The sequence below is a fragment of the Anoplophora glabripennis genome, unplaced genomic scaffold (assembly GCF_000390285.2).
Source record: "Anoplophora glabripennis isolate ALB-LARVAE unplaced genomic scaffold, Agla_2.0 scaffold53, whole genome shotgun sequence".
In the NCBI taxonomy this organism is placed as follows: domain Eukaryota; kingdom Metazoa; phylum Arthropoda; class Insecta; order Coleoptera; family Cerambycidae; genus Anoplophora; species Anoplophora glabripennis.
Window position 1 is genome coordinate 828,232 of NW_019416376.1, and position 26,914 is coordinate 855,145.

General features: G+C 32.1%; 5 protein-coding genes across 6 annotated transcripts; 3 read left to right on the forward strand and 2 right to left on the reverse strand.

Moving 5' to 3' along the window:
- Positions 1-887: 887 nt before the first annotated feature.
- On the reverse strand, positions 888-7,971 carry LOC108905613 (bis(5'-adenosyl)-triphosphatase enpp4). Of its 2 annotated transcripts, none has more exons than XM_018708569.1 (7): positions 7,538-7,971; positions 7,324-7,464; positions 7,094-7,246; positions 6,848-7,019; positions 6,580-6,789; positions 5,593-5,850; positions 888-2,795 (listed from the first exon to the last, which is right to left on the reverse strand). In XM_018708569.1, the coding sequence occupies exons 1-7, from the start codon at positions 7,880-7,882 to the stop codon at positions 2,671-2,673; spliced, it is 1,404 nt and encodes a 467-aa protein (XP_018564085.1). In that variant the 5' UTR covers positions 7,883-7,971; the 3' UTR covers positions 888-2,670. The 2 variants fall into 2 exon arrangements, with proteins under 2 accessions (XP_018564085.1, XP_018564084.1); XM_018708568.1 differs by having other exon boundaries at positions 2,703-5,049.
- A 375-nt stretch (positions 7,972-8,346) lies between these two features.
- LOC108905596 lies at positions 8,347-10,568 on the forward strand. The gene is made up of 6 exons (XM_018708543.1): positions 8,347-8,798; positions 9,199-9,227; positions 9,368-9,407; positions 9,775-9,869; positions 10,089-10,244; positions 10,300-10,568. Exons 1-6 carry the CDS (start codon positions 8,682-8,684, stop codon positions 10,553-10,555), a joined length of 693 nt encoding a protein of 230 aa, XP_018564059.1. The 5' UTR covers positions 8,347-8,681; the 3' UTR covers positions 10,556-10,568.
- Positions 10,569-10,607: 39 nt separating this feature from the next.
- Positions 10,608-14,008, reverse strand: LOC108905597 (EEF1A lysine methyltransferase 1). The gene is made up of 4 exons (XM_018708544.1): positions 13,481-14,008; positions 13,280-13,430; positions 13,016-13,225; positions 10,608-12,943 (listed from the first exon to the last, which is right to left on the reverse strand). Exons 1-4 carry the CDS (start codon positions 13,634-13,636, stop codon positions 12,813-12,815), a joined length of 648 nt encoding a protein of 215 aa, XP_018564060.1. The 5' UTR covers positions 13,637-14,008; the 3' UTR covers positions 10,608-12,812.
- An 880-nt stretch (positions 14,009-14,888) lies between these two features.
- On the forward strand, positions 14,889-20,471 carry LOC108905595 (lipase maturation factor 2). Its single transcript, XM_018708541.1, has 10 exons — positions 14,889-15,133; positions 15,301-15,484; positions 15,915-16,016; positions 16,175-16,371; positions 16,434-16,612; positions 16,676-16,913; positions 16,972-17,177; positions 17,237-17,477; positions 17,558-17,774; positions 18,535-20,471. Exons 1-10 carry the CDS (start codon positions 15,040-15,042, stop codon positions 18,794-18,796), a joined length of 1,920 nt encoding a protein of 639 aa, XP_018564057.1. The 5' UTR covers positions 14,889-15,039; the 3' UTR covers positions 18,797-20,471.
- Positions 20,472-21,221: 750 nt separating this feature from the next.
- LOC108905621 (vacuolar protein sorting-associated protein 4B) lies at positions 21,222-26,900 on the forward strand. Its single transcript, XM_023454324.1, has 8 exons — positions 21,222-21,262; positions 21,471-21,621; positions 21,678-21,810; positions 21,872-22,103; positions 22,559-22,826; positions 23,378-23,591; positions 23,648-23,876; positions 26,632-26,900. The coding sequence occupies exons 2-8, from the start codon at positions 21,486-21,488 to the stop codon at positions 26,731-26,733; spliced, it is 1,314 nt and encodes a 437-aa protein (XP_023310092.1). The 5' UTR covers positions 21,222-21,262; positions 21,471-21,485; the 3' UTR covers positions 26,734-26,900.
- Positions 26,901-26,914: the final 14 nt, after the last annotated feature.

Below are 26,914 nucleotides of genomic sequence, written 5' to 3' on the forward strand. Positions count from 1 at the left end.
AGCAAAAAATGTTTCATACAATTTTTTTGATAAACCAATACTTTTGAGTTATTTGTGATTGAAAACTCAATTTTTCAATTGAGAGCAAAAATGTAATTTTTTTTCCATAATTATAATTTTGAGGGTGTAAATGGGGAGCTGGTGAAATGTGATTATTTTCCCCTTAACCTGTTCCACTTAAGCTTTAAAACGATATTTTTCTTTTTTTTAATCTTTTTTTTATGAGGCGCTGCTTAATTTTGTCCATACCTAAGTCCAAATGAATTACCGAGCTTAGGCAACCAGCATAGTGCTGGTACCGATAACGAAAGTTCTCAAAATCTTGGCGACACCAATATTAGTGATTCGTTTACGATGAACAATGACCAACCATTACGTCTATGCTCAAGATAATGCGATTGGTTGAACAGAATCTCATGAAAAATTATGCCAGTCACAACCGGTTGTGCCAACATGAAAGAAATAAAGCTACTGTTGTGACATCCACACAACGAACGTACCAAATTTTATTTAAATTGGACAAATTTAAATTTTAACGCCCTCTAGCGGCTAAACAAAGCAACTTTAGATAAAGGTAAGTTCATTTAAATTAGCTTATATCAGCGGTGGTTAAGTCGCCTTTCCCTTGATTTTTTGTTAGAGATTTATAAGGAATATCCTGAAATTGTTGGCGGGGTTCTGCAAGTCGTAAAAGTTTGAAGACCGCTGGCTTATATTAACCCCAAGAATTTGTGATAGTTCCATGTACGCTGAGTATATAGACACCCTGTAGTAATTCTTCAAATATTGCCCACAGTTCAATAAAAAACGTGAATACTCGCCAGTTTTTCACAGCGAGCACTCGTAGACTTTTGTCGTATAGTTAAAAGTACAAAACACAGAAATGATTTGCTTTATTTATTCTTTCAATATCACTCGACATTACACTAAGATAACAACTGTAATCTAATATCACCCAAATTGTGCCATTTTGAAATCGGAGAACAAAATATAAAATCAGTTTACAATATACATATAACAATTTGGCAAACATTTTCATTAACAACTATTTTTCTTACTACTTACTAAAAACAAAACCAAGTTGCGTATTTAAAATAAATTACAATTTTTCTGAATTAAATTAGATTAAGTACATCGCTCGTCCAAATTATTTGGAAATTGACATGCAATTCGACTTATAAAATGAACGTACCAATAAGTAGCTTGGCGCATATTCATTTGATTTACTATTTTTAAAACAAAAACATAAAATTCACAAAATAAACTCGAAATATTTGTTCATACAATTATACCATTTTGGCTCTCATATTTTAAATTCATTTATAATTGGCTTACATGTGAAATAATTATTATTTACATATTTTACATGTACATAAACAGTAATAGCAACGGGAAATATCTATAATTAGACAGCCAAATTTTGCTATCGTTTAATACAGTGGCAGCTGGTGAAAATTAATCATAATTTGATCATAAACGGGACCCATATCGTTTTTTGCGGGATGGATATGTTTGTATGGAGAACTTTCATGACCAAAAAGTTTTGAACGCAAAAGGTCTCGAAAAACAAAGAACATATATACAAAATATGTTTTTTTCATAAGCTGCTAAAAAATAAATGAGTTTTCTTTACTAATCAACAAAACATATATTTTTTTGGTAGTTATGCCCATTTAAACTTTGATTTGATACTAATACTACTTTCATAATGCTGTATTAAGAAAAAATAAAATGTTTTGAAATATAAGAACACACCTGTTTGTTTCTATCTGTTGAATATGAAAAAAAATAGTATGCCATACACATGCAACCCTTTTCGGGATCTAAGGAGAGGTTGCCCTAATTTTAATTATTTATTTTGCAAATTTTGTTCAAAATTTTTTTGTCATGAGAGTACATGGGCCTAAATCAGCTCTTAAAAAATTCTTTCCACCTTTCATTATCGAAATACGACGACCTTAATCACTAGTCGCCACTGATTTGATACAAATTTATATGAAATTTTAGCTTTTAACTTTAAGTGTGCGTGTTTCTCTATAATTTGCACCTAACCTACAGCTGTTATTTTTGGAAAAAAAAGGCCATATATGTATAAACGAATTTTAATGAGAGGCTAGAATTTTGTATCAGATCCAACAAATGAACATCGAAAATATTTCAAAATGAAAGTTCTTTTTTTGTTTGTTGCTAATTCAACACCCTGTATATTTTTATATAGTTGGATTGTAAAAGAGGTATGACTAAAAGAATATATCATAAAATGTAACTATTAAAAGATAGTTGCTAGACAATTATATCTTTGCGCTTAACAATTTTTCTACCTATAACACAAATATCAATTGTAGATGTAGTGCAAAATATAAAGAAATACACTATACATATTCGGCTGCTTAGACTTTAAATATACAAATATACGTGTAAGTAATCCTAGTCCATTTTATTTAAAAATATATCTATACTCACCTTAATGTTTTATATGGTACCTACAAAGAACTGGTAGATAATTTATTTTAAGATAAGGCTATAATAAATTGTCGCCAATTAGAAATTTATATCACAAGTTAATAACGTAAATGAAAAAATGGAGCCCTATCTTAACGATGTATGATTTTCAGTAACGTTGTACGTCCAATTTGTAAAAGAAATAGATTTCCTCATAAAACTCACTGATTAGCTTTGACCAATAAACAACCTAGGTAAAGTTAAATCAAAGAAATTTGCCATCAAGTAATAAATACCCACACACACCACAAGTTCCAAAATAAGTGGAGGTACAGTGAGCAGTTTAGAACTTCCTGTGAAAGAAATAAAACAAAAAAAATATGTAATCTGGAATTAAGTACTAGGTACCATAATATGAATTTATAATAATGCGATATATAATTACGTAACTACTCAAAATAAAAAAAATATCTACACCTAATGATAACACTACTCAAATAACTAGCAGTGTCAAAAGAAAAAAAATAATTATAATAGTGACACACAAACCACTGTTCCTTAATCTTAATATATTTCTAAGTGATCAATTTTTGACTAGAATAGAAAACTATCTACCTAAGAAATCTAGAACAATACACTGCATGTATTTTGCTTAGAGCATTAGACAACAAATTTATTGTCTATATTTAAAACTTCTTGTTATTCGATGTGATTTGTCACTTATAATTCAGTTGAAACCTAATTAAGTAGAATTAAATAAAATTTTTTCATAAAATTTAAAGATAAAGTACATTGCCGATCTACATAACCACTTTTGCATACTTGTCAGTTTTTTGCCAAAACTATTAAAAATTGAAACGAAAATGGCACAATTATTAAAACTCGAACTAAAATTAAAAAAAAAGATCGAAGAAATACTCACTTTAATATGAAAACAAACTATTAATTGTTTTAATGTCATGTAGCACAAGAGTCTTAAGTTTGTGCTTACGTTATCGGTCATTTGTGTTTCATTATAAAAATATTATGCTAATACCGCCACACTGAATTAATTGTTCGAAACGCTTAACATAAGAATTCAAGTACCCAAAAAGTGTTATGTAGATCCTGTCATTAAAAGGTATCACAAATTAAATCACAAAATGGGCATACAGTAAAAAATATCTACATCTACGATATTCAGTTACCACACGATATATTTTATACGACAGATGAGGATAACTGTATCAGCACTGAGCGGTAAAAATTTTAATTTGTCCTACTGTATGATATTCTTTCCCATCACAAGAATATGGACGCAATATAATCACAATGGCATTAATGGAATCATATATGTAACGAATATTCTTTTGGTAAATTTTTTACCCTCCCAAAAAAAAAATCAATAAATAAAATGGCACTAATTCTAAAAATAAGCGCGAAATGGAGCAAACGTGAAAGATTGTTAAGAATTTCTTTTCTATTCAAAGATATATAACCAAGTGTAAAATATATTGAAAAAAACATCTATTATTCTATTTTAAAGAGAAAACACAAAAAACTCTACCAATACAGCTTCCTTTTGCCTTCCGCACATACCGTAATTCCAAGTAATTTATTATTTGCCAAACTATTTAGTTGAGGGTGCAATAGATTGTTTTTTTAATTTCTTTTAACTGAAGTCATGTTCCGTGCTGATATTATTTCAAACACACAATTTCAATTTAATAGTTAGACAAATAAAAAATCAGACAAGTACTATTATGAGCAGGAGACATAATTAACACTTGACGTGTTAACATGTGACGATGCTTCATGTTACAACACGATACGGCAAATAAGGTGTGCTCCCAAGTTTGAAAAATGCTTAATTAAATACACCAACACTCCAACAGTAATCTGGATTGTAATAATGCACGTTATATCGTGTTTTGAGCTTATGACGAAACATCGGATTAGTATATTGTTTCTTTTAATGTGATACATATTTTATAGCAGTTGTTAACACATTTCATGTTAATAATGTGTCCCGAGCTTAGGTTTAATTAATCTAGATGGAGCACTGAACTAAATATAAACTCATCTACATTGTCAAAATATTATGGAACTCATTTTATGAAACTCATAGTAAAATTAAAAAAATAAAGAAACTAGAGCTATTTAGTTACTACAATTATATAAAACTGTGAAATCAATCTCTACTTGTCACTGTTCTACTCTCAATATTGATTGTTACTGTTAATATCGTTGATTGTAAATGTTGAGTTTTCTTTAAATTCATCTCGAATAATTTACATAGAAATGTATGTTACTATTGAGCTTTGGTTGTTTTTCATTTTTTCTCGCAACACCATTGCGACAGACAAAATTACAACCTATCCTTTTCACGTTTTATACTCCCACTACAATCACCTAAATTAACATCACTATCAACGCTAAAACTAGAGTGTGCCTATGCCTCCTCGGGTTCTAACAAGTGCTGTGCCTCGATGATGTTATTTTGGAAAGTTTGTGGAAAACGCTTATTCAAAGCCGCCACTGTTGTTAGATTTTGTTGGCGTTTGATCATAATTAATGTTATAATCGCAGCTACTGTTATTAAAACTAGCGCTATTACAACTCCACCTACTGCAAGGAAATAAAAACCGGTTAATACACGTGCACCAAGCAAACCAAACTAGTTCTTATATTAAGTACAAAGTGTAGTGAAATTTCAAACACAAACATGTTGATCCCTCCCTGGTCAATCACGACAAAGTTGTGATATAATACGACCCATGAGAAACTAAAAATTTCTTTCGATACATTAGTAGCATGTTTTTAGACTTCAAAACATTTTTAACATTTGATTTAATAAAAATGTTTACGGTGAATATTATAGAAATACGGTAATTAACAAAATAAGTACACTGGCAGGAAAAAATTATTTTTTCACGTCAATGAAGAGTAATTGATTTAGTTATTTTTAATAATATAAATATTAATTTCCCAAATATTCTGACACATATTAAGAAATACATTAGCCATCACCAGCCCACATTTCCACATAAAAGAGCTTAACGCAAACAACCTTTTTTATACAATGCAGGTAGTCAAGTAAGAGAAGAACAACTTTGTAACATATATTTACCAAAAAAGTACAATACAGCTAGAGCTAGAGCAGTTACTTACCCGAGATGATGAGTATAGACCCCACGCTATATTGTCCATGGTTTCCTTTTAGAATGTCGACAATATTATCTAATGTACCATTGTTAGAAATGTGTGGTAACTCTAATATTTTGGTAAAGAGATTAAAAAGGTCAACTGTGTGAAAGGGAGCAACTTTGTGCTCGTTCTTAATTTTTGGGCCTCTGGCCATGAAGAAGGGGTGCATGTCTGTTACATTGTAATCGTATCCGTGTACGCCAAATTCTGAGCTGTTTGTAACTAAAATAAAAATAAACAATAATATTGCTGTTATTATATTATTGTTAGAGTTTGGGACACCCAGCTCATGACAAAGTCGTACTAGGCTCACCCTTCCAATTTTCATATCTATCGTTTACTGAATATTTACAGCGGTCGGACGTTTATTTTATTCGTATTACCGAGCTCCCTGATATATATTGCGAAATATATTATGCACTTTGATTCTTATTTGTTATGAGTTACATTTATTGCACGTGGAGGAATCAAAAATAGATTCTAAAAACAATAAAATTTCTGGCTCTTAGCCACAATACCAGAGCCTTAATTAAATAGTAACAATTAAGTCTTATTCATAAGCATTTCTCTTTTACAACTGATTGATTTTTAAACGTATTTTACATTTACCAATGTTTAATAATAAACTATTCAAGAAATTAGTAAAAAAGGCGTCACAATTCTCTATATTCATAGCCCTCTCTACACATTACAATTTGGTCAAATTGAAACTACCAACTTTTATAATAAAAAGAAACAAATTATAACATAGAATATAAGACAAGTGGGTTGTGTCCCACTGTCCACGGTTTTAGTTTTAGCTTGGACGGTACGTGATCAAAGAGCAGGGTGGTCAATGCCATCAGATCTAAGAGCATGTGCCACAAACCGAGGCAACTTGTTACAGAAAAAATAATAATGATAAATGTGGAGTATCAGATGTTAATCACAATTTAAAAAGTTATTACTTACGTTTAAAATGGTAGTGTTCTGCATATTTAGGTGCGGTAATAATTAAATCGTCTAAGGCATAGCCAACATCAGCCATGACCAAAATGGGTGGCGAGCGGGGGTTATCTTTATAATTCCACCGTTTGGGGAACTCCTCTTTCTTATATACCCTGAAATGACCATTAGCGACTGAGCCAGTTTTAAGAGAATTGTAAATTTGTTCCTCGTATCCTAGAACACAAAGTTGCCTTAACTTTCGAAAATAAACTATAGCAAAACATTTAAGTACCTTCATGGGGTATAATTTGAATGCAGGGGCTGGCACCAGCCCAGTCATAAGTACCGTTTGTTATATATTGTGTAATGTTGATAAAGTAAGGGGGAGTTACGGAAATCATGCCGTGATCACTTAAATGGACAACGTTGACTTTATCAGTCAGTTTGTTCTGTTCCAGTAGTTCCTAAAAAGCCAATTGATACTTAGAGGTCTCTTAAAAAAAGTAATTTATTCAAGTATTCAGTCTGTTCCTCATACCTCTAAATATAATGTAATATTGTCCAGTTTAACAAGCAAATCTCTAACTGTTTTGGAATTTGGGCCAAATGCATGCCCATGTGTATCAGGTTCCTCAAAGTATAACATGACCAAATTAGCTGGCTTGACGGGATCAGTTATCCAAGATATGACCTAGAGAATTTTAGTTATTTAAGAACGTATGTATACACATATCACTTGTGGATGTAATATTCTTACTACAAACTTACATCTTCAACTCTTTGACGCCAATCGTAACCTGGTTCAAATGTTTTTACATATGTTATATTTTGTCCTTGATAAGGATAATTCGCACCTGGCCACATCATAGTTCCTGAGTATCTACCATTTCCTTGATCTTCATTCCATCTCTGAAAATCCATAAACACTCATGTCATAAAATAGAAGTTATGTCTACATAAGTTAATATAAAGTATTACGTACCCAAATGGGTTTAATGTCTTCGTTGTAGTGAAACATTTCATAACCAATTTTTAAAACTTTCTTATACTTTGGATCGTAATAGGTATTGCCAATAACCCCGTGAACATCAGGATATAATCCTGTGGCGATAGAATGATGATTTGGAAAAGTTTTAGTAGGGAAAACATTTATTAAGTAGTCGGCATGTGTACCCACGTCTTTTAATCGTTCCATATTAGGTACTAGTTTTGTGTCAAAGAAGTTATATCGGAAGGCATCATAAGAAACAACTATTAAAATGGGGTGCGTAGACAGCGAATATACGTAGCTTATAAGTAAACACTGCACTATAATTTTAAATATCATCTCAGAATGTTTCTGTTGGAAACTGGACAAAGCAGCAGATGTTACTTGATATTAAGAAAACCTCCGCTTTTCAACAACTCTTCCTCACACCTGACAGTGACAGTTGACAATGTTGACAGTTAACATGTAACAATCAGCTGATTTTAGAACCTTAGAATTTGTGAGGCGGTTATTCTAGATACTCAATAAATTTTTGTGGGGAAAAAATGAAAAAGTAGAACAATACGAATTCGTTTTTGGCCAATTTAAATAATAAACAAATTTCAAAGCATAAAAAACAAAAAAAATTTACATAATTGTATATCCAATTTCAGAATTTTAAAATGGATTATCTACTACTTTTATTTAAAAGTGTTTACAACTAATACCAACATAACAGATGTATAGAAAGAAGTAGCTTTGTTGAGTAGATTACATTTTATGTTCGTGTTGGTAATTGGTATATCTGTCATTCTGTCTTTCGATCTTTCTTTGATCAGTTATTCTACACCCTCTTCATAACAATATATTTTAAAATAAATATTTAAATTAAAATTTAAAACAGTTCATACATTTAAATAACAGCAAACTACTTTAATACCCTCGAAAATGATGTTTGAGGAAGATCTGTAATTATCGTTCTCAATTACTGAATTTGTGCGAAGCTAATTAAATAAAGTGTTTAGGTGTTTGCTAATTAAGGACAATCATATATAAAAAGGAAAATCTGATTGACAATAGAACAAACACGGAGTCATTTCATTTATTGAAGCCCCATGGGGGTTGACACCGATGCAGTCCCCGTTGGACTGCTGCAACAATGGGCAATTGTTTTAAAAGTTGTCTACCTGAATCAGATACCTCGAGGGCACTGCGAAGTTTTAATATCCTCAACAATCAAAATGACGAAGTCAGCTTCACCTTTCTTGTGGAAGATGTAAGTATTGTGAAAACATTTTTCCTAACGAGTTTAGATAAATTACACCTAATATACTTAATAGCAAGACCACAAAAAAAAATAAATTATTCAACTCGGAACTAATAATTTAAAATACTTAAGATGTTCGGTTGCTATGAAAGTAATCGAATCAAGGATGGGAATAAAATACTTTGTTTTAAGGTCAGAGAAACATATATATTTGAAAATAGAGTGAATAGCAGTTATGCGAAGTTTCTTGTGATTAATATTAAAATGCCGCATATCACTTAATAAATTCACTTAAAAGTAGATTAATTGAGCTGTATATAGTAACCTATGCCACTATAGTATCATTATATCATATTCAGAACAATAAATTAAAATTGAAACGTTTATTAAACCAATTTTTTTTTTTCAGAACATTTCTACAAGCGACGATAATAAAAGGTAGGATTTGGTTATTAATTAATAAAATGCAAGTTAGACATTTTTATATTTCCATGAGCTACTAATTGCTGTTATATGCATTGTATCAATTTTAAATAAACAAAATGTGTTCCTTTTCATGCTTTCTGGGATACCTGTAGAAGTTTTCTATCACGTTTTTTTAAAAAAAGAAATGACAAGGTAATTATTTACTAAGATATTTACTTCACTATCTCGCTTGCACTGCACCCTTGTTGATAAGTCTTCTGCACTGTGCACCGAAAATTTCATAAAATTGTTATGCTATTTGAGATTTATACAGAAATACATACTTAATTTTTATTCCGATAAACAATTTCTTTTATTATTTTGTGTCACTGTCATGACGATAGTGTAATTCTTTCCACATTTTATCCTTTAGATTTGTTTCTCTTAATAAATTTAATTAACTATTAAATATTACAAAAAATATCTGTTGAATGGATTATTCTAAGAGTAGAAAAATAAATCTCGAGGGTAAAAGTCATGTTTTTGTATTTTCGTAATGTAAATCCAGAAATAATTTCAGAAAAAGCCAGTATTGGAATTGGTTGATGGTTTATTAAATCCTCAGCTTAATTCATATAGCAGATTGTCGGAATCCCAACGTTTGTCATCTACTGGGTAAGAATTTTTTTATCTATACAGACAGAACAAAATTCTTCAGAATTTAACACACTCGCAAACCATAAAATCATAATATAGAAAAATAGAAACAAAAATTACCTTTTTCTTGCTTAGCACCATTAGTTCTCAAAATACGAAGAAATATTTTCGGATAATTTGACTAATAAAATTACACTCAATTATTAAATATTCACGCAAGAAATCTCTCACCTATAGATCTTGTACAAGTCACGACATCCAACTACAATGTTTGGATGCGAGAGCTTTGCTGCAAAGAACAGCAACCTCGACACCAGCAAGCTCCATAGATTTGGAATGGGAGCACGAGACCCTTCCTGTTTCTATTATTAACGATCCGTCGGGAAGTTCATGGTAAGACTATTTTTTTATAGTTAACATTCCACTACATTGTCAAAAACGTTAACAGGACCGCTATTCCCGAGGACATATCTCAGTGTCCTAGCACCACTAGTCCGCAAAACACGGCACCCGCACCTAATAGTGACTCGGATTGGTCGAGAGTTTCATCGGCTAACTCTCTCGAATGGGATAATGTCCAAAACTCCATACGTGCTAGCCCCCCTCTGTCAGAGGTCGATACTGACACTCAGTTTCTTCTTAGTGAGATCGAAAGACTAACAAATAAAACTTTACAGGAAACTGGCCAGGATCTGTTCAGCTGAGGTTGTATAAATATGTGGTTCGATTTTTTTTATGAATTATACTTATGTTTGGATGTCAAAAGAAACAATATAACAAATATTTTAATAATCATGTAACAGGAATATCAAAATCTTTAGTGATATACTGATAGACTAGGATGTAGCTTAGATTTTATTTATTTTCACGGTAAGCAATTTTGTTTAATTTTACTGAGTATAACGTAGTAAATGTGTAAATAGTTAAAACCATTATTAACCAAAGTTGGCGTAAATATACATATGTTATCTAATGCAATGATACGTAAGACTGTATATTAATTGTAATAACCAAAAGATTACAAAATTGATTATTTGTAGCACCTGAAGAATTTGTTCTGTATGAGACAGGAATTGGTAAAATTGAATCACAATTATTATTTTCTTATTTGTAAAAACATGCTTTTAATTATTTTATAAACATCAAATCTTTTTATACAAAACAAATTCTCTGAAGTATATCTGTTTGCGAAATAATAGGCCTATACTGTGTTGACGGTTGTTACAAAAGTGTTCCAGCTGAGAATGGTTGTGGTTTTGTAAATAGTTTGACGACGTTTTGAAAACACGTGATGACAAAAGAAAATAATGTGAAGAAGGATAATAACACCAGATTGAAATTATGTACTTGATTTTATGTTTCAAATATTGCTAATAATCAATCAAAAGTATGCTTTCGCAAGAAAACTATTTAAATTAAGAGTTATATAAAGGTAGCAAAGTATATTTATTATTTAAGTATCGTTATATTTGCGAGTTTCTTATTTTATGCATTTATCAGTCGCTAGCAGTGACTTATAAACTTTTAAAGCACCGGATTTGCTAAAAAAAAGATGAGTTAGAATATAAATGTTTTTTTTTTTTTCATTATTTTTAACATCTCTGAGAATATTAAGTATTAACACATGTGCCATGTCATTCATGTACTGCATTTTTTAAGTTGAATATTTTCTTTTAACCCGACAAAGAAGGTGACAAAATAAGCACATTTTACAATCATATTCTTTTGAAATCTCAAAAATAACTCTTTTTATTAAAAACAAAGTTAGACATAATGGACCAATATCGTGGACTCCAAGTTCGCCAGATTATAGTCTGATTTTTACGTACAGGGTTACATGAAAAAGTTTGATTTACGAGACTAAAATGAATACAGTTGAGGAATTATGTGAAAACATAGAAAATGCTGTGGAAATAATTTGGGAACAATATCATAGACCAGGGCGGATCTGTCGAAATATCCCACTTCCAAACAGTCCAAATTATTTTAATTTCGGTACAAATAGAACGACAAGAACCAGTCATAAAAATAAACCCATATACTGAAATTCTAAACTCGGTTCTCAATCTTCTGTACAACCTTTATTTTCCCCTAAAATCCGTCTCTGGATCCGCCCCTGTGTAAATGAGAAATTTCTTTATCTTTGAGATTTTGAAAATATTTAACTTAAAAAATTTGCTTACTTTATACATTGTTCGTGTTGTTTTGACACGACTGGTCATTTTGTTCATTTTTGGCATGCAATGTGTTAAGAATTTTTCTGAATTTAGTATCAACAATTTCAAGATGTAATATCTTATATTTTAATCATAATATACTTGCAGAAAGCTTATAAATTTCTCTGTCCTCTTTATTTTAAATCTCAGAAGTGATGGATCTTTATCGAATCCAAAGTTAATTTCGAATATGCTGGAATTCAGCTTAACTTACACTTTCTTGAATCTATAAAGAAGGGAAAATAGTTATTCCGAGGTAGAGCAAATCTGGCGGGACCAAGATATTGCATCTGTAGTGGGGCCTTTAATGTATGTGCTATTAGTAAAATAGAAAAAAAGCGATACTTAATTTTTTTTGTCTTTGTATTTGTTACTCAGGTTGTGGGTTATGGTTAAAGGTGGTGATGGAAACTATCGAATAATTAGTAATTGCGCTCATCGACAAACCCGTTTGTTAACTAATTTTTATTCGATAGTGCCCAACGCTAGTTAAGGGCAATATTCTAGTCAAAATAGATCTGGGAGAGGTAACAAAACTTTATTCCGTTTAATTTTTTATATTGCAAGAATGTATAAATATGTTACAAGTTTATAAAGTTAAAAGAATTTTATATCCACGCTGTTTCATTATGAAATTTGTTGGCTTTTTGACAGCTTTTATATTTGTTGTATATTCACATACATTTCATGCAAACATATCACTTAAACAATAAAAATGATTACAAATTTTTTTTGTTTCATTTTATCACAATACATCGTCTATGTTAAAATTTGTATAGCACCAGAATTCGTTAGCTAAGTTATTTGCGTGTTTTGGCTCGAATGAGCTCTTTTTTAAATCCAATAACCTCCGTACTAAATCTGCCATTATAGCACCTAAAAAGCAAAAAATAATTTAATTTTTTGCATAATATATAGATGTCGAATTTCATAAAAAAATATACTTGCCTGTGCATAATAAAATTTTCCTTTTTGTTAAAAATTTGATAGTTACAGCAGTCTTTGTTAAACATTCTTCTGATAGAAATGGAGGATCTGCTAATACGATATCGTAATAACTAGACTTATCTCTAGGTATTGCCAATGGAAACTTGTAATCATACATTATAAAATCTTTACCGTACATGGCAAATCTTTTATCATACTCAAACAGTGTTACTAAAAAATATGTATTAATTCACTTTCATTTCCAGATAATTTTCTTGAACCTACTATCACAGTTAGGGTCAGCTTTTTCTTTTAGTTTTCTATATAAACTTGGACAAGATACTAGAGCAATATTTCCGTTTGAACCTGCAGCTTTTATAGCAACATCGACTAACGCTTCAATAGTTCTGTCATCATACCAAAATTGACTTAGTTGCTAAAAAATTGAGAATTATTACCATATAAATTTAATGTCTCCAATCCTACCCAATTTTCATGAATTGTTACGTCGCCATTTATCGTCTCTGAGGCTAGTAATTCTAAACGTTTTTCACGATCCTCTTGCTCTTTATAAAATTCTTGTAAACCTGCAAATGTTTCTGAAGATAACTGAGGTAAGTCTTCGTCTTCAGATATAGACATATTTTAAATCTATTAATGTTTGACCTCCTTAATTAGGTAAGTAGACAAATTAGACTGGTAAATATTGATTTTTGATTACTAAAGGCCAAGAACTGTTAAGTATTTTGTAAAATAAATTAATTATACTTTTAATAATGCAACTCGAAACTTCGTCATCAAACACAAATAAATACCACCATTTTTAGGTTATATACAATTTCCCCTTTCCAAAATTGTTTTTATTTTTTTAACAAAGAAATGCTACTTCTTCTTCTTCTTCTCTTTGGCATTCACCCTAAAGAAATGGTAAAGTCCCAGATTAATTCAAATTAATCTGGGACTCGACCGTCTTTTCACATAGCGTCTTTTTTACGGACCGTGGGCTTGACCCGCTTGAGTGAAGAGTCGTAAAATGTTGATTTACATTAGTTCCTGCTCCGTGAGTTTTCCGTCTTTGTCTATGGTGAGTATGTTAACGCCGACCGGCCTAAATGCACATAGAGAAAGGAAAAATACTGTTATCTATGTTTATTACACCGTTTTACATATACCCAAAAACAAACTTTACTATTATTTATACTTGAGACTAAAAATAAATATGATGATAAATCTAAAATTAAAAGTTGACGTGAAACTTAACTTGTAAATTATTAATTCTTAGTAATATTTATTAATAAGGTACAACTGGTACAACTTATTAGTCTTTGTATATAAATAATTTTCCCAAATCAAAATTTTATAAGGCACGCTTTTTATACTACTAAGTAGAAGTGGAAAAAAATTTCATAAAAAGTACAAAGACCTGAAGTACCTACTTTTTTTTATCAATAAAAGAAAAAGGATCACAAGCAACCAAAAATAAAAAAAATTGGAAACGATAGGATTAGGAAATAATATTGTACCCATAAAATACTAAAATACTTTACTCAGCGATGAACTAAAACCATAGAAATATTAAATTTCAATCTCCAAGCTCTGAGTAGTGGCGTATACAAAGAGAGGACCACGGGGTTCAAATCTTACTTTTTCAGCTAATCCAATAACGCAAATGGCCAGAAATAATTTAAATTAAATAATCGTTTTACTTACTTTTTCTTATAAATACAATAAATATAGTTAGATAGTTACTATTACGCTTTTCAAAAATATTTTGAGAAAAAGTAATAAGAAAAATACTGTGCTACACCACTGATTTTTGTGTGGTAAGTTTCGGTTGGGCGTTTGTAGATGAGCGGCGCGTCGTCGCGTTGACCAATCCAGGAGGCGAAATTTTTCTGTGATCTGTGGAGGCGAAAGAACGTCCTCGTCCATCAAATTGCCACTTACATCAAATCGACTTGACTGAAGAAGAGTCGGAATTGTATTGTGCGTTTATGGTGTGATTTATTTTACATTTTCAAAATTATAAGCACGAAATCGTGACCATGATTCCTCTGCGCTATACCCGAAATTTGTTTCTACGGGCATTTTGTATTGTTTACTTGTCTGCATTTTTATCATTTTACATTCAAATTCCAGGTAAGTATGGGAAGAAGTAGCTTTGACGATGTAGATGGATAAATTGGAGCTCACCTTCAATGCTCGTTATGTCATGTCTTATTTAACATCAAATTAGAATACTACTAAAGATAAAAAACTATTTTTTATTTCTATCCGAGACCAATATAACTTTTTCTAACTTGCAGGTTTATATGGTGATAATGGTGTGCTACCAGCGAAAGCAGTTTTAGAAAATAGTAAACATAAGACACTTTCTGCGAAAGTGCATTACCAACCAACATTGCTTTGGTTAGCACCATATCTGGGCTTGGATACGAATTATGCTCTTGATGTGTTAGCTCTGCTGGGGGCATTCTTAGCTTTTACTGGGTAAGTGTAATTTAATACTGTTTTGTAAATGTTTATTCAAACGACTTTCATTTTATGAGTAACATGTTCACAAATTTAAAAAGTGAAATTTCAGTGTAACCCTTGTAGTCAATATTGATAATAGATTTTCTTCTGCATTTTAGTACGACATTTTGTCCAAAACTCCAATTGTTACTACTAATACTTGATAATTATCTTGAAATTTTAAAGGAAAGTTTTATTATTGTCATCATCTCTAATTTTATGCACAGTTAATAAACAAAATGATGTAAATGTATAATTGACACAGATTAAAACTGAGATAGACTAAAAAATATGATGCATGTTTATTGAAAACATTTTTAAATTTACATCCAGCAATTTGTTATTTAACTCTTAAGTGCATTTAGAATAGTAGTGAATACCTACCTAATCTTTGTATTCCTTTTAGGCTGGTATCACAAAAGTTTTGCACTATTCCTCTTTTTGCTGGTCTTTGGTCGTTATATTTCTCTCTATTTCAAATAGGCCAGACCTTTGTTACATCAAGCTAGTAAGTATATATTTTTTATTAAATATTACTCATTTCTTATTACCATTAAAAACTCAAATATGTTTTTCTTTTTTTATAGAATTTCTTGTTATTTTTTTGTATTCAGCCTTGTGTTTTTTGTATAATCATTTGAGTTAATTTATGGAAATTACTTGCAGCGATGAATTCCTTTTGGAAGCTGGCTTTCTGGCAATTTTGGTTGCTCCACTTTTACCGGGCAGAAAAAAGGGTTCCAAAGGCGCATCTAGTGATTTTGTTAGTTTTTGGCTAGTGAAATGGTTCCTCTTTAGGTTTTTGCTTACAGTCGGTTTAACGAAATTCATCAGTGGATGCCCAAAGTGGTGGAGTCTTACGGGTAAGTTACTGTAGTCTGAAAAGGATTAATTTAGGGTTACAATATATGGAATTTATTTTCAGCTTTATATTATCACTTTCAAACTATGCCTTTACCAAGTCCATTATCATGGTATTCCCACCATTTACCTGATTGGTATCTGAGGTTGATCCAGATATTTGCTAACGTTTCCGAGATTGTCCTACCGTTTTTCTTCCTCGTTCCGATCAGAAGTGTACGATTGACGAGTTTTGTTTTCCAGGTAACAATTTTTTCTATTAGGAAAAAAATTGTTTACTAAATATGTTTTTTAATTTGGTTTTAGATCGTCCTACAAATATGTATTGTTCTCACCGGAAACTTTGATTTTTCGAATATGTTAATTGTAACGCTGCTTTTGTCTCTGTTAGACGACCAATTTTTCTACGGAAGGAAAAAAGCACTTAGCAGATGGACGATTGTGGGCAAAATTGTAAATGTCGTAATATTCGGGGGAATATTGTATGGTGTGGTTAATTTATATTCACTGAAATTTGGTGGAACGCATATTGAATCCAATATTGGTGAGTGGTCTTTTCAAATTACTGTTCAAAATATGCTAATTTCGAATAACTTTTCTAGCTTTCACGAAAATTCAATTCGACAACGTTTTAAGCCAGGGCTTAACATACACCATCCATTTTGGCCTGTTGTCACTAGCTGGAACAGTTTTATATACTTTGTCCCACGTCTTGTTCGATAATCAAGGATCTGGAAGTAAAACCGTAGGAATTATTTCAACTGTCTTCTACGGGATTGTTGCCGTTCTTTTGTTCTTTGCTAATGCGGTGAGTTTGTTCGGAAAAAAAAAATGTGTCCCTGAATTTTTGTTTTAAATTATTTACAGGTTCCTTTGGCATCTTTACATCCAACGTCCAATTCAACAGTAGCCCCATCGGTTCGTACCGTTTACAACAGACTACATAAGCTGCACGCCGTTAACCAATACGGACTGTTTCCCAGAATGACAGGAGTGGACGGTCGACCCGAAATAATTCTCGAAGGATCCGATAGCATAGAAGGACCTTGGAGGGAATACAATTTCTTGTATAAACCAGGAAACGTAAATCACTCCCTGCCGTTTGTCGGTAAGTTTTGATGTGTGACGGGAATATTTAAACGTTAATCTCGGTAAACGTACTCGGATTAATCCGTGATATGTTAACAGCACCTTACGCTCCAAAGTTGGACTGGCAAATGTACTGGGCGGCGTACAGCACTTACGAAAAACAACCGTGGCTGTTGTCCCTAACTCACAGGCTCTTGGTGGGAAAACCGGAGGTGCTCGCGCTTTTGGATAAACTGCACTCGCCCTACACGCAAAAACCACCGAGGTACATCAGGGGAATCCTTTACAGATACAAGTACACCCCGTGGAGCCAAAAGTAAGTGCACCGAAATCTCCCTTAACGGACAGTTTTCTTTGATTCCAGCAGTATATTTTTTTAAGCGCATATGAACATTAATTTTCAAAAATTTTTATACTTTTTCCTGAACATGCACAAAAATTCGTTGTCAGTCGGCATATTTCAACTGTTCGCCATTTGCACTCTCGCGTACAGTGTATTTCCTTGTCATGAGGATACGACGCAAAACAGCTGGATCGTTCGTCGGTTGTGTCACCTATGGAACACTGATGAGGACTAATAAGTCCGAAACCGGTCTGTGCCTGGTGGGTTAAACTGACGAACGACCCTAGCTGTTGCACTAGTTGTTGCGAGAATAATTCAATGCCGGTAGGGGCATATAGCCCTCGGATTAGTTGTTTCTCGCAACACTGACAATTAAAACTCTTTATTTACTTACGTTTTTAATTTTTCGACGTGTTTCGAGGATCATTTTCAGAATACTCGCATGCTCAATTTGAAAGTTTCAAAGTGTGACATTTCAATTTTGTTTCCTGCAGAAACGAGTTTGAAAACAAGAGTATCCTCCTTAAAATAAGGATTGACTTACAGTCCGTGCGGTTAGTTACGAGAAAGTGACGTAGGGGACTTCTTGGAGTTCTGCCTCAACAAATATCGCACGGATTGTACTTTATCAACTTTTTAATATATTTCCTATGGTACGGGCTTTGGTTTTTTTTGTAAATTTGTAATTACACGACCAGTCAGAATTAGTAAAGAAAATCGTAAAAAATTGCAGATCCCAGTCAACCTGGTGGGTGCGTGAAAGGGTATCAGAATATTTCCCCGCATTCTCCAGGGATTCACCGGCTCTGATCGAATTCTTGAAGGCACGGAATTTGCTACCGACACTGTCCAAACAAACTGTCAATCCCATCTGGAAACAGGCACTCGACAGCATCAGATACGTAACAAACCACCTGGAAGCGACTTTGTTGTTCTGGTCCGTCTTGACGGCAGGTCTCGCCCTAATCTGTACATCGGGCTCGGGAAAAAAATAAGCCAAATAGATTTTTCACCGTTTTCTAAATACTTTTACAACCGTTTATTGATTTTATAGTTTTTAAAGTTTTTCCTTGGTTTCGGTCGTCAATTTACCTTATTTATTGTTCTTTTTTTTATTGAAAAATATTTAATACATACATAAGAACTACAAACGTTAATTTTCCCTTTGTACTTTGTTTTTGCTTAACGGGGCATTAGTTATTTTGATTTTTTTTATTGTTATACCATGTCGAAGAATACAGGGTTGCCAAAGAACCACGATATATATTTTTCACCAAACTCTGAAGACATCACAGGTTTACCTTCTCGAATGGTTCGTTATTATTAACCTTTCATATTATCATATTGTATCAAGCAGGAGTCAATATAGGAAAGTGTGGGTCCTATTTTATTAATACTTACATGGAGGTAAGCGGCCAGCAAATACTTGGTAAGTTTCGTTTTTACGAGTTTGGTTCTCCGTCGTTACAAACTAAATTAAACTCGATGAAAATGATTCGAGTTAGTTTCGGAAATTTTAGTGCAATAGAAAAAATATTCACAAAACTTCTGCCATGAAAAATTAATTAATTTAATTTAAAAAATCTACTTTTTAACGCATTAATAAAATAGGCTTTCCCTAGAAAATATCATGAATATTATCATTAAACAAGTAATGGTATTTAAGTAAAAATTTCTTTATAATAATAGTAACAGTAGTTTTTAAATCATGAAAATTTGTGTTATATACAGCGCACTCCTCTTTAAGTAGCACCATTTTCATATTTTAGAATACAACTGTCGATTTTCAAAAACTTTTCATCTCTGAAGGTCATGAAGTTGGAGTAGAAACAGAAAATTTTGAAAATCGACCCTTCTTTCTTTTTTTTGGTGCGTGTAAAGTGGAACACACTGTATATCTTTTTTTTGAATTATAAGTATACCGATTAGAAGTGAAGTCGTATTTTCTATAAGATTTATTGAACGTTTTGTGGGGTTTGTAAGAGATCTGTATATTTTTTATTTTTGTACTGCACTGAGTGACACTATTTTTACGCTTACCCTTAATTCATCACTTCATCTTTCGTCTCTAAACAGATAAGGCGTTTTGATAAGGACGGTATTAATTTCATGGTAAATTAATCGGAAAATGGTAATTCGCGTCACTGACTACCCAGAAGTTCGTTTCTTATTTTATTTAGCAGTGTAGAAAATCCTGAAAATTTGAATTTAATGTCTTCTAATTTTTAAAAATATATTTGCGATAGTTGCAATTAAATTTTTATAAATGCAACGGTTAAAAGACGGCACATTTTTCTTTGTTCTCTGAGAGAACGTCGTAAAAGTGTATCTACCTCTTCAAAATTTTGAAATAGAACATGAATTTTAAAACATAAATTTTGGTATTAGAGAACAGCAAATGTTTTTGTCGAAATGATAGCCTTGTCTGTATAAATTACTAAGCTTTACTTACAGCGTGACTGATTCTTACTTTTTATTAATGGTAGTGGTTAATGTTTTTGTTACGATGTTTGATAAAAAAAAAAAATATTTTATATGTTAGTTTTGTCTATATCTGTATTTATATATAGGAATCACTAGAAAATTGATGTGTTCTAAAGATTTTTTATCTCTTGTCATGGTCATGGTTTTTAAAACAATAAGATAACAATAAATAAGACAAATAAGTGATTGTTTTTTTTTATTTATTTCCTTTTTATCGTCGATGTAATGTATTTTTTGTTTTCTTTCCAATATTTATTACTTTGATGGTTGAACTTGTAATTTTGTTAATATTTTTTAATGATGGCAGCCAGTTATCAAAAATTATGAATCAGCGACCATAAACTGATCAGTCGTCAAATATTTCCATAAATATTTAACATTATCAATTTTTTCAATATAATCATATTAAAATCATTTTAAAGTTACTGATTTTTAATATTTCAAGTCATTTATCCATCACTACGATTATTTAGTTACAACTTTTTAATAAATTTTCAAGGTCACATTTTCCTAAATTAAAAATAAAAACACCTTGTACATCAAATCCTAAATTTATTTATGATAAATGCAATGAACTTGACAGGAAAAATAACTAAAAAATTAAAACGTTCTCTCCGTGAACACACTGTATATTTTACTCGCGGTAATGAATATTTCCTTAAATATTTTAGAAATATTTTCACATCTATTTTTAGAAAACGGTTATTACAATTATTCATGATAGCTGACCACATTTTTATACAGTGTGTTACAAAACAATAAATCGGACAAATCCTAATTAAACCTCCAATCACACTATTATTATGCCGCCAAAAATCGTTTAAAACGCAAACACGTTCGTGAAAAACGCCTAGTATGTCCCTAGCCTAAACGAACTAGTACATGATTCTCACACCGATGTTAGCGGCGCCACTATTTTTTTCCTAGGAAATGTCAAATGCACGAACGAAATGATCTGTCATTTCCCCAGTTATTAGGTGTGTAATTATTTTGTTATAATCACTATAAATAAGTACATTTATTGATATTTTCAAAAATGTATTTTTGACGTCCAACGCTCTAGTCCATTTAAATTGCGTTAGGGCCTACATTCGTACAATAACTACGTTATCAAGTACGGGTTTCTGTTGAACTGAGTTACTTATCACCAGGACATTTTTATATGAGTGAATCACTGTTTTTAAGAATCAATTAAATAACATGGCAGCAGGAACCACATTACAGAAGGCAATTGAATTAGTTACCAAAGCCACCGAGGAAGACAGGAATAAGAATTATGAAGAGGCCTTGCGTTTGTACGAACACGGTGTAGAGTACTTCCTTCATGCCATTAAATGTAATATACCGTAAACATTTACTGTTCTCGTCCAGAGTTTACTTTACTTTTTTTAGATGAAGCCCAAGGAGAAAAAGCGAAAGAAAGCATCCGAGCCAAATGTGTACAGTACCTTGAAAGAGCCGAAAAAATTAAGGAATCTATCAAGAAGGGAAAGAAAAAGCCTGTATTAGACGGAGGTTCATCCAAGTTAGTGATACACGTTACTTTACTTTTAAAATATAATCGTTATTCGGAATTAATTCTTTAGGGATGACAAAAAGAGTGATAGTGATGAAGACGAGGATGATCCAGATAAGAAAAAGTTACAAAGTAAATTGGAAGGTGCGATTGTTGTAGAAAAACCTCATGTCAAATGGAGTGACGTTGCTGGACTAGATGCCGCTAAGGAGGCACTCAAAGAAGCTGTGATTTTGCCCATAAGATTCCCTCATTTATTTAGTGGGAAGAGGGTTCCTTGGAAAGGGATTCTTTTATTTGGGGTAAGTAAATTAATAACCTTGAACTGTTTTATCTACCATACTGAAATTTTAAGAAAATACTACTTTTAAAAATATCTAAAATATAAAAATATTTCATAGATTCAAAAAACATTATCTTACAATTAGATTACTCATAAAATTTTGCAGGAGTCGAGTTTATTATTTAACGACTTGTTAATCACAGGTGTTAACACCTTATATGTTTTTATATCAATGTTTCGTATTTCATTTGTGAAAGATAAGGAAATATATAGTGATGTGGATAACAAACTATTTTATTTGGTATTAACATTACTTATTTTCAAAAATAAGTTTAATGTAAACCAAAAATATTTTGTATAATTTTCAAAAAATCGAAGATAGGTTCCTGCACATCGTTGAATATGCCTTTTGATTTTGGAAATCGAAGACAATTATAGTGAACATATGAGCTCATACTCTGTATGTGTTTATAGCCTCCTGGTACCGGTAAATCGTATTTGGCGAAAGCCGTGGCAACAGAGGCTAACAACTCGACGTTCTTCTCCGTTTCTTCTTCCGATTTGGTTTCAAAATGGTTGGGGGAGTCTGAAAAACTAGTGAGGAATCTGTTTGAACTCGCTCGAACACATAAACCTAGTATTATATTCATAGACGAAATCGATTCTCTTTGCTCTTCCCGTTCAGATAATGAGTCAGAATCTGCCAGAAGGATCAAAACGGAATTCTTGGTACAGATGCAAGGTATGTAAATGTCAGTGTTACGTACAAAAAACCCTAGTATAGAAATTTCGATTGTAAGAGTGAATGAAAAATACAATTTTTGTGAGAATTTTGAACTGAGACAAAATTACTAGTTGATCTGTTATCACGTGCCAGTAATTTACTGTTATTGATTAATTTATTACTGATAACAGATAAAATATTGCTCATATTACTTAGACGCCTGTGGATATGGAAGTTTCTTTTTAGTCCAGATGGTATCTGTTTCAAAAAGTCCATATTTGGGTGAATCGTATATCCACGGAGATTTTTGGCTTTTTGGCTTTCAAATATCACTTGAAGTGAAAATTTTTCTATGCGCATAAAAAATAAAAGTGGGCTTAACTTTTGGCGGCACAATATGTTAAAAAAATTCGAAAAATGTCATATTTTCCTTCTTATTTAATTATGTATCTTTTCAAGAGTTGATTTTAGGCGAAAATGGAAAAGGAAAAAATGTTTGTAGTTAATTTTTTTTTGTATATTTTCTGTATACGAAAATCGGTTCTTAATGTATATTTTGGCGCCTGTAGGAGTGGGTCATGACACCGAAGGTATCCTAGTCTTGGGTGCCACGAACATCCCCTGGGTATTGGACGCCGCCATCCGCAGAAGATTCGAGAAACGCATCTACATCCCCCTTCCAGAGGAGCCCGCCAGGGCCGTCATGTTCAAGCTGCATTTAGGCAATACCCGTACCGAACTCACCGAGGACGACATCAAAGAACTGGGCAAGAGAACCGAAGGGTGAGAATAATTTTTGACGTTGCTGCTTTAAATTGTAACACGATTTCTCCCTGTAGATATTCCGGTGCTGATATAAGCATCGTCGTCAGGGACGCCTTAATGCAACCGGTCCGTAAAGTGCAAACTGCCACGCATTTCAAGAAGATCCGAGGGCCGAGTCCCAAGGACCCCAACGTCATTGTCGACGATCTCCTCACCCCGTGTTCTCCGGGTGATGCGGGAGCTATAGAAATGTCTTGGATGGAAGTGGAGGGCGAGAAGTTGGCCGAACCACCAGTGACTTTGGTAACGTAGATTTTACTATTATTACTTTAAATTTGGTCCGATTATTTTCACATTTTTATTGAGGGATACTTTTTTATCAACCTCTGAAAAAAAAAATACACTGAACGTGTTTAAGCTGTTTTTCAACATAATCTCCGTCTTGACCAAGACATTTTTTACAATGGGTTATTAGTTTTTTATTGTCCCCGTGAAAAACGTTTTTCTCCTTGTGATAAGTTCGTGGCCCCAGACTGCAGCTCCTCATCTACATCGAAACCACTAATTATCAGAGAATTTCATAGATTTGGAAATATCGGGAGATTTTGCGAATTTTACTGGATTTTTTTTTAAGTTGTGATTGGCCCTTATTTACCAAGTGCTACACAGGACGTCGTTAAATTTTTCTTTAACATAAGAGTGTCCTGAATTGCACAAACCGAATTATCTGTGTTGATAGAACTTCTCAAAATAAAAAAAAAGTTTCCCTAAAAACATTTTGTAATTCCTAAAACTGATTTTTATACTTAGATCAGGGCGGATCTGTTTTGAGGTGGAGGTGAGTGGGGGCAAGCAAATTTTTTCTGGATTACAATCAGTACAACTCACATAAAAGTGTAGATCTCTAGATCTGGGCGAGTTCTGGAACATTTTCAAAATTGCAAAAATGTTTTAAAAAATTTAAAAAATAATTTGGAAGAATACGGAAGAAAAAAGTTTTAGAATTGAATTTTGCACAATATACTGTATTAAAAATGTTTAAATTTATAGCCGTTGTTGCAAATTGATGAAAAAAAGCAAAAAAATCTGAAGTTTTTAGGATAATTTTTTTTAAATGTTTTAATTGCTCCGATGGCATTCTAATTTTGGTAAAAAAAACTTTATAGGATAATAAAACAACACACCAAATTTCATTAAAATCGGTTCAATAGTTTTCGCAAAGTAATTGTTTGAAAAAAATTTTTGATTTTCAAAATTTTGCATTTTTTTGAAAAATGCTTTCGATTGATTAGGACAGCTACAGTTTATTTGTAAAGTTAACACTCTTTTTTTTTAAACAATTAGATTAAATTATAATTTTAAAGTACTCGGAAAGACACTTCTTTTAAAAAAAAAGTTAAATTCCGTTTATTGGTTTTTGAGATATAGATCAAAGTTTATCGGCATTTACCATTAATTTATAAACAATTTAGCAATAATCTTTGATCCAGTGGCTTCGTTTTTTCAAGTTTAAGCTAGAAAAAATTTTCATAACCATAAGTTATCGGCAACAGATCAATCAGCGAAAAGCTGCGTGACTGAAATTATCCAAAAAATTTGATTTTTTTGCCTTTTTTTGCAACATCGGTAATAAATTTAAACATTTTTAACTTGCAGTATATTGTGCAAAATTCAATTCTAAAACTTTTTTCCTTTTCAATATTCTTCCAAAATGCATAGGTTCCAAGATATAAGTAAAAAACTCAGATAAAATAGCTATTTTTTAAACATTTTTAAACATTTTTGTAATTCCTGTATCCTGTATCTCGAAAACTAAACAATTATCAACCCATATGTTAGAATGTAGCCTAAAATTGAATGTTTTTCGAAAAATATATCTTCATTTTTGGCGTTTAGACAAGCACAAATTATTAGAATTTTTTTAAATCAAATAAAAATGTTTCTCATTTGAGGAAAACCATAATGCAAATTTGATGACGGTCACTTTATAATTTTTTAAATAATCATACCTCATTAAATATTAACAGGGAGATACAAATAAAAAAATTGTAATGATGGTGATTTTTACCCTGAAAATGTTTAAAATCTTGGATCACCTGGAAATTTTAGGTAAAAATTTGTAATATTGTCTTCTTAACGCTACTTTCATCCGAAGGAACAGGTGGCAGTAAGTCACTGGACGTTAAGTTCGGAATGTATGAATGGTGGTTGAATACGTCCCCATTTTAACATTTTGAGCAATTTTCGTGGCCTTGCGTTAGGCGTTCCTCTCCGTTTGTTTTTGAATTGTTCTTCACAGCTTGTGCAGTGTCTCACAGTACGTGGTCGAGTTGATCGTTGTTCCCGACTCCATAAAGTCAACCAACAAAATGCCCTTCTGATCTCGAAAGATAGCAGCCATCAGTTTTTTTGTTTAAGGATTGTTTGAACTTTTTATTTAATATTTTTGAAGAATCATTTTGATTGTGTTTTTCCTTCTGGATTTTTGAACTTCTCATCTTCCGTTACAATTTTTTTCAAAAATTCAGCCCCTCTGTCATGGCATCGACGAAGAAACAAACCGGAGTCCGTTCGCTGAGCCTTGTGATTTTCGGTTAGCATCTTTGAAATAAAAGGTGCACAAACTTTTCTGTAGCCAACGTTTTCTATAATGATTTTGTAGAAAGACCTCAGAATTTGAGGAAAATCATGGTTCTCCCCAAATAATGTTTTCAGTTACTATTAAATTCTTCTCTTGAGTGTCGGTATGCCCTTCGGAATTTCCTGCACTATTAACGCACTATGCCGTAGTTCATGAACATGACTCGGTCTTCAATGAATTTCAGCCGCATCATGTTCTTTGGCATGTAAAAATCGAACGATGCCATGCACTTCGCACTTGTCACACTTGTTGCTTGGCTAACACCGATATGAGGACATTATCATCACGGGCTTATTTTTGTGCTATAACAAGGAATTATTTGCGAGTTTATCAGAGGTTGACAAAAAAATATCCCTCGTATTTGCATTAAAATTCCTAGAAAGAAACTTGAGCAAATGTTGTAATTTTTGTTCTTAGAACGATATGTTGAGGTCCCTAGCCACATCCAAACCGACGGTAAACGACGAAGATTTGACCAAATTAGAGAAATTCAAGGAGGACTTTGGTCAAGAAGGTTAGATCGTAAAACGTCGATTTCTGTAATATAATTGTTCTTCACTGCAAAGGTAAACTTAAAAATTTCACAAGCGGATCGCTATTGTAAAAATTCTTGCAACAATGTTTAGAGAAAAATTCATATTGTTTAATTAGACGAGTAAGTGTCGCTTTATTTTTTTAATAATAAATATGAATTGTCCTT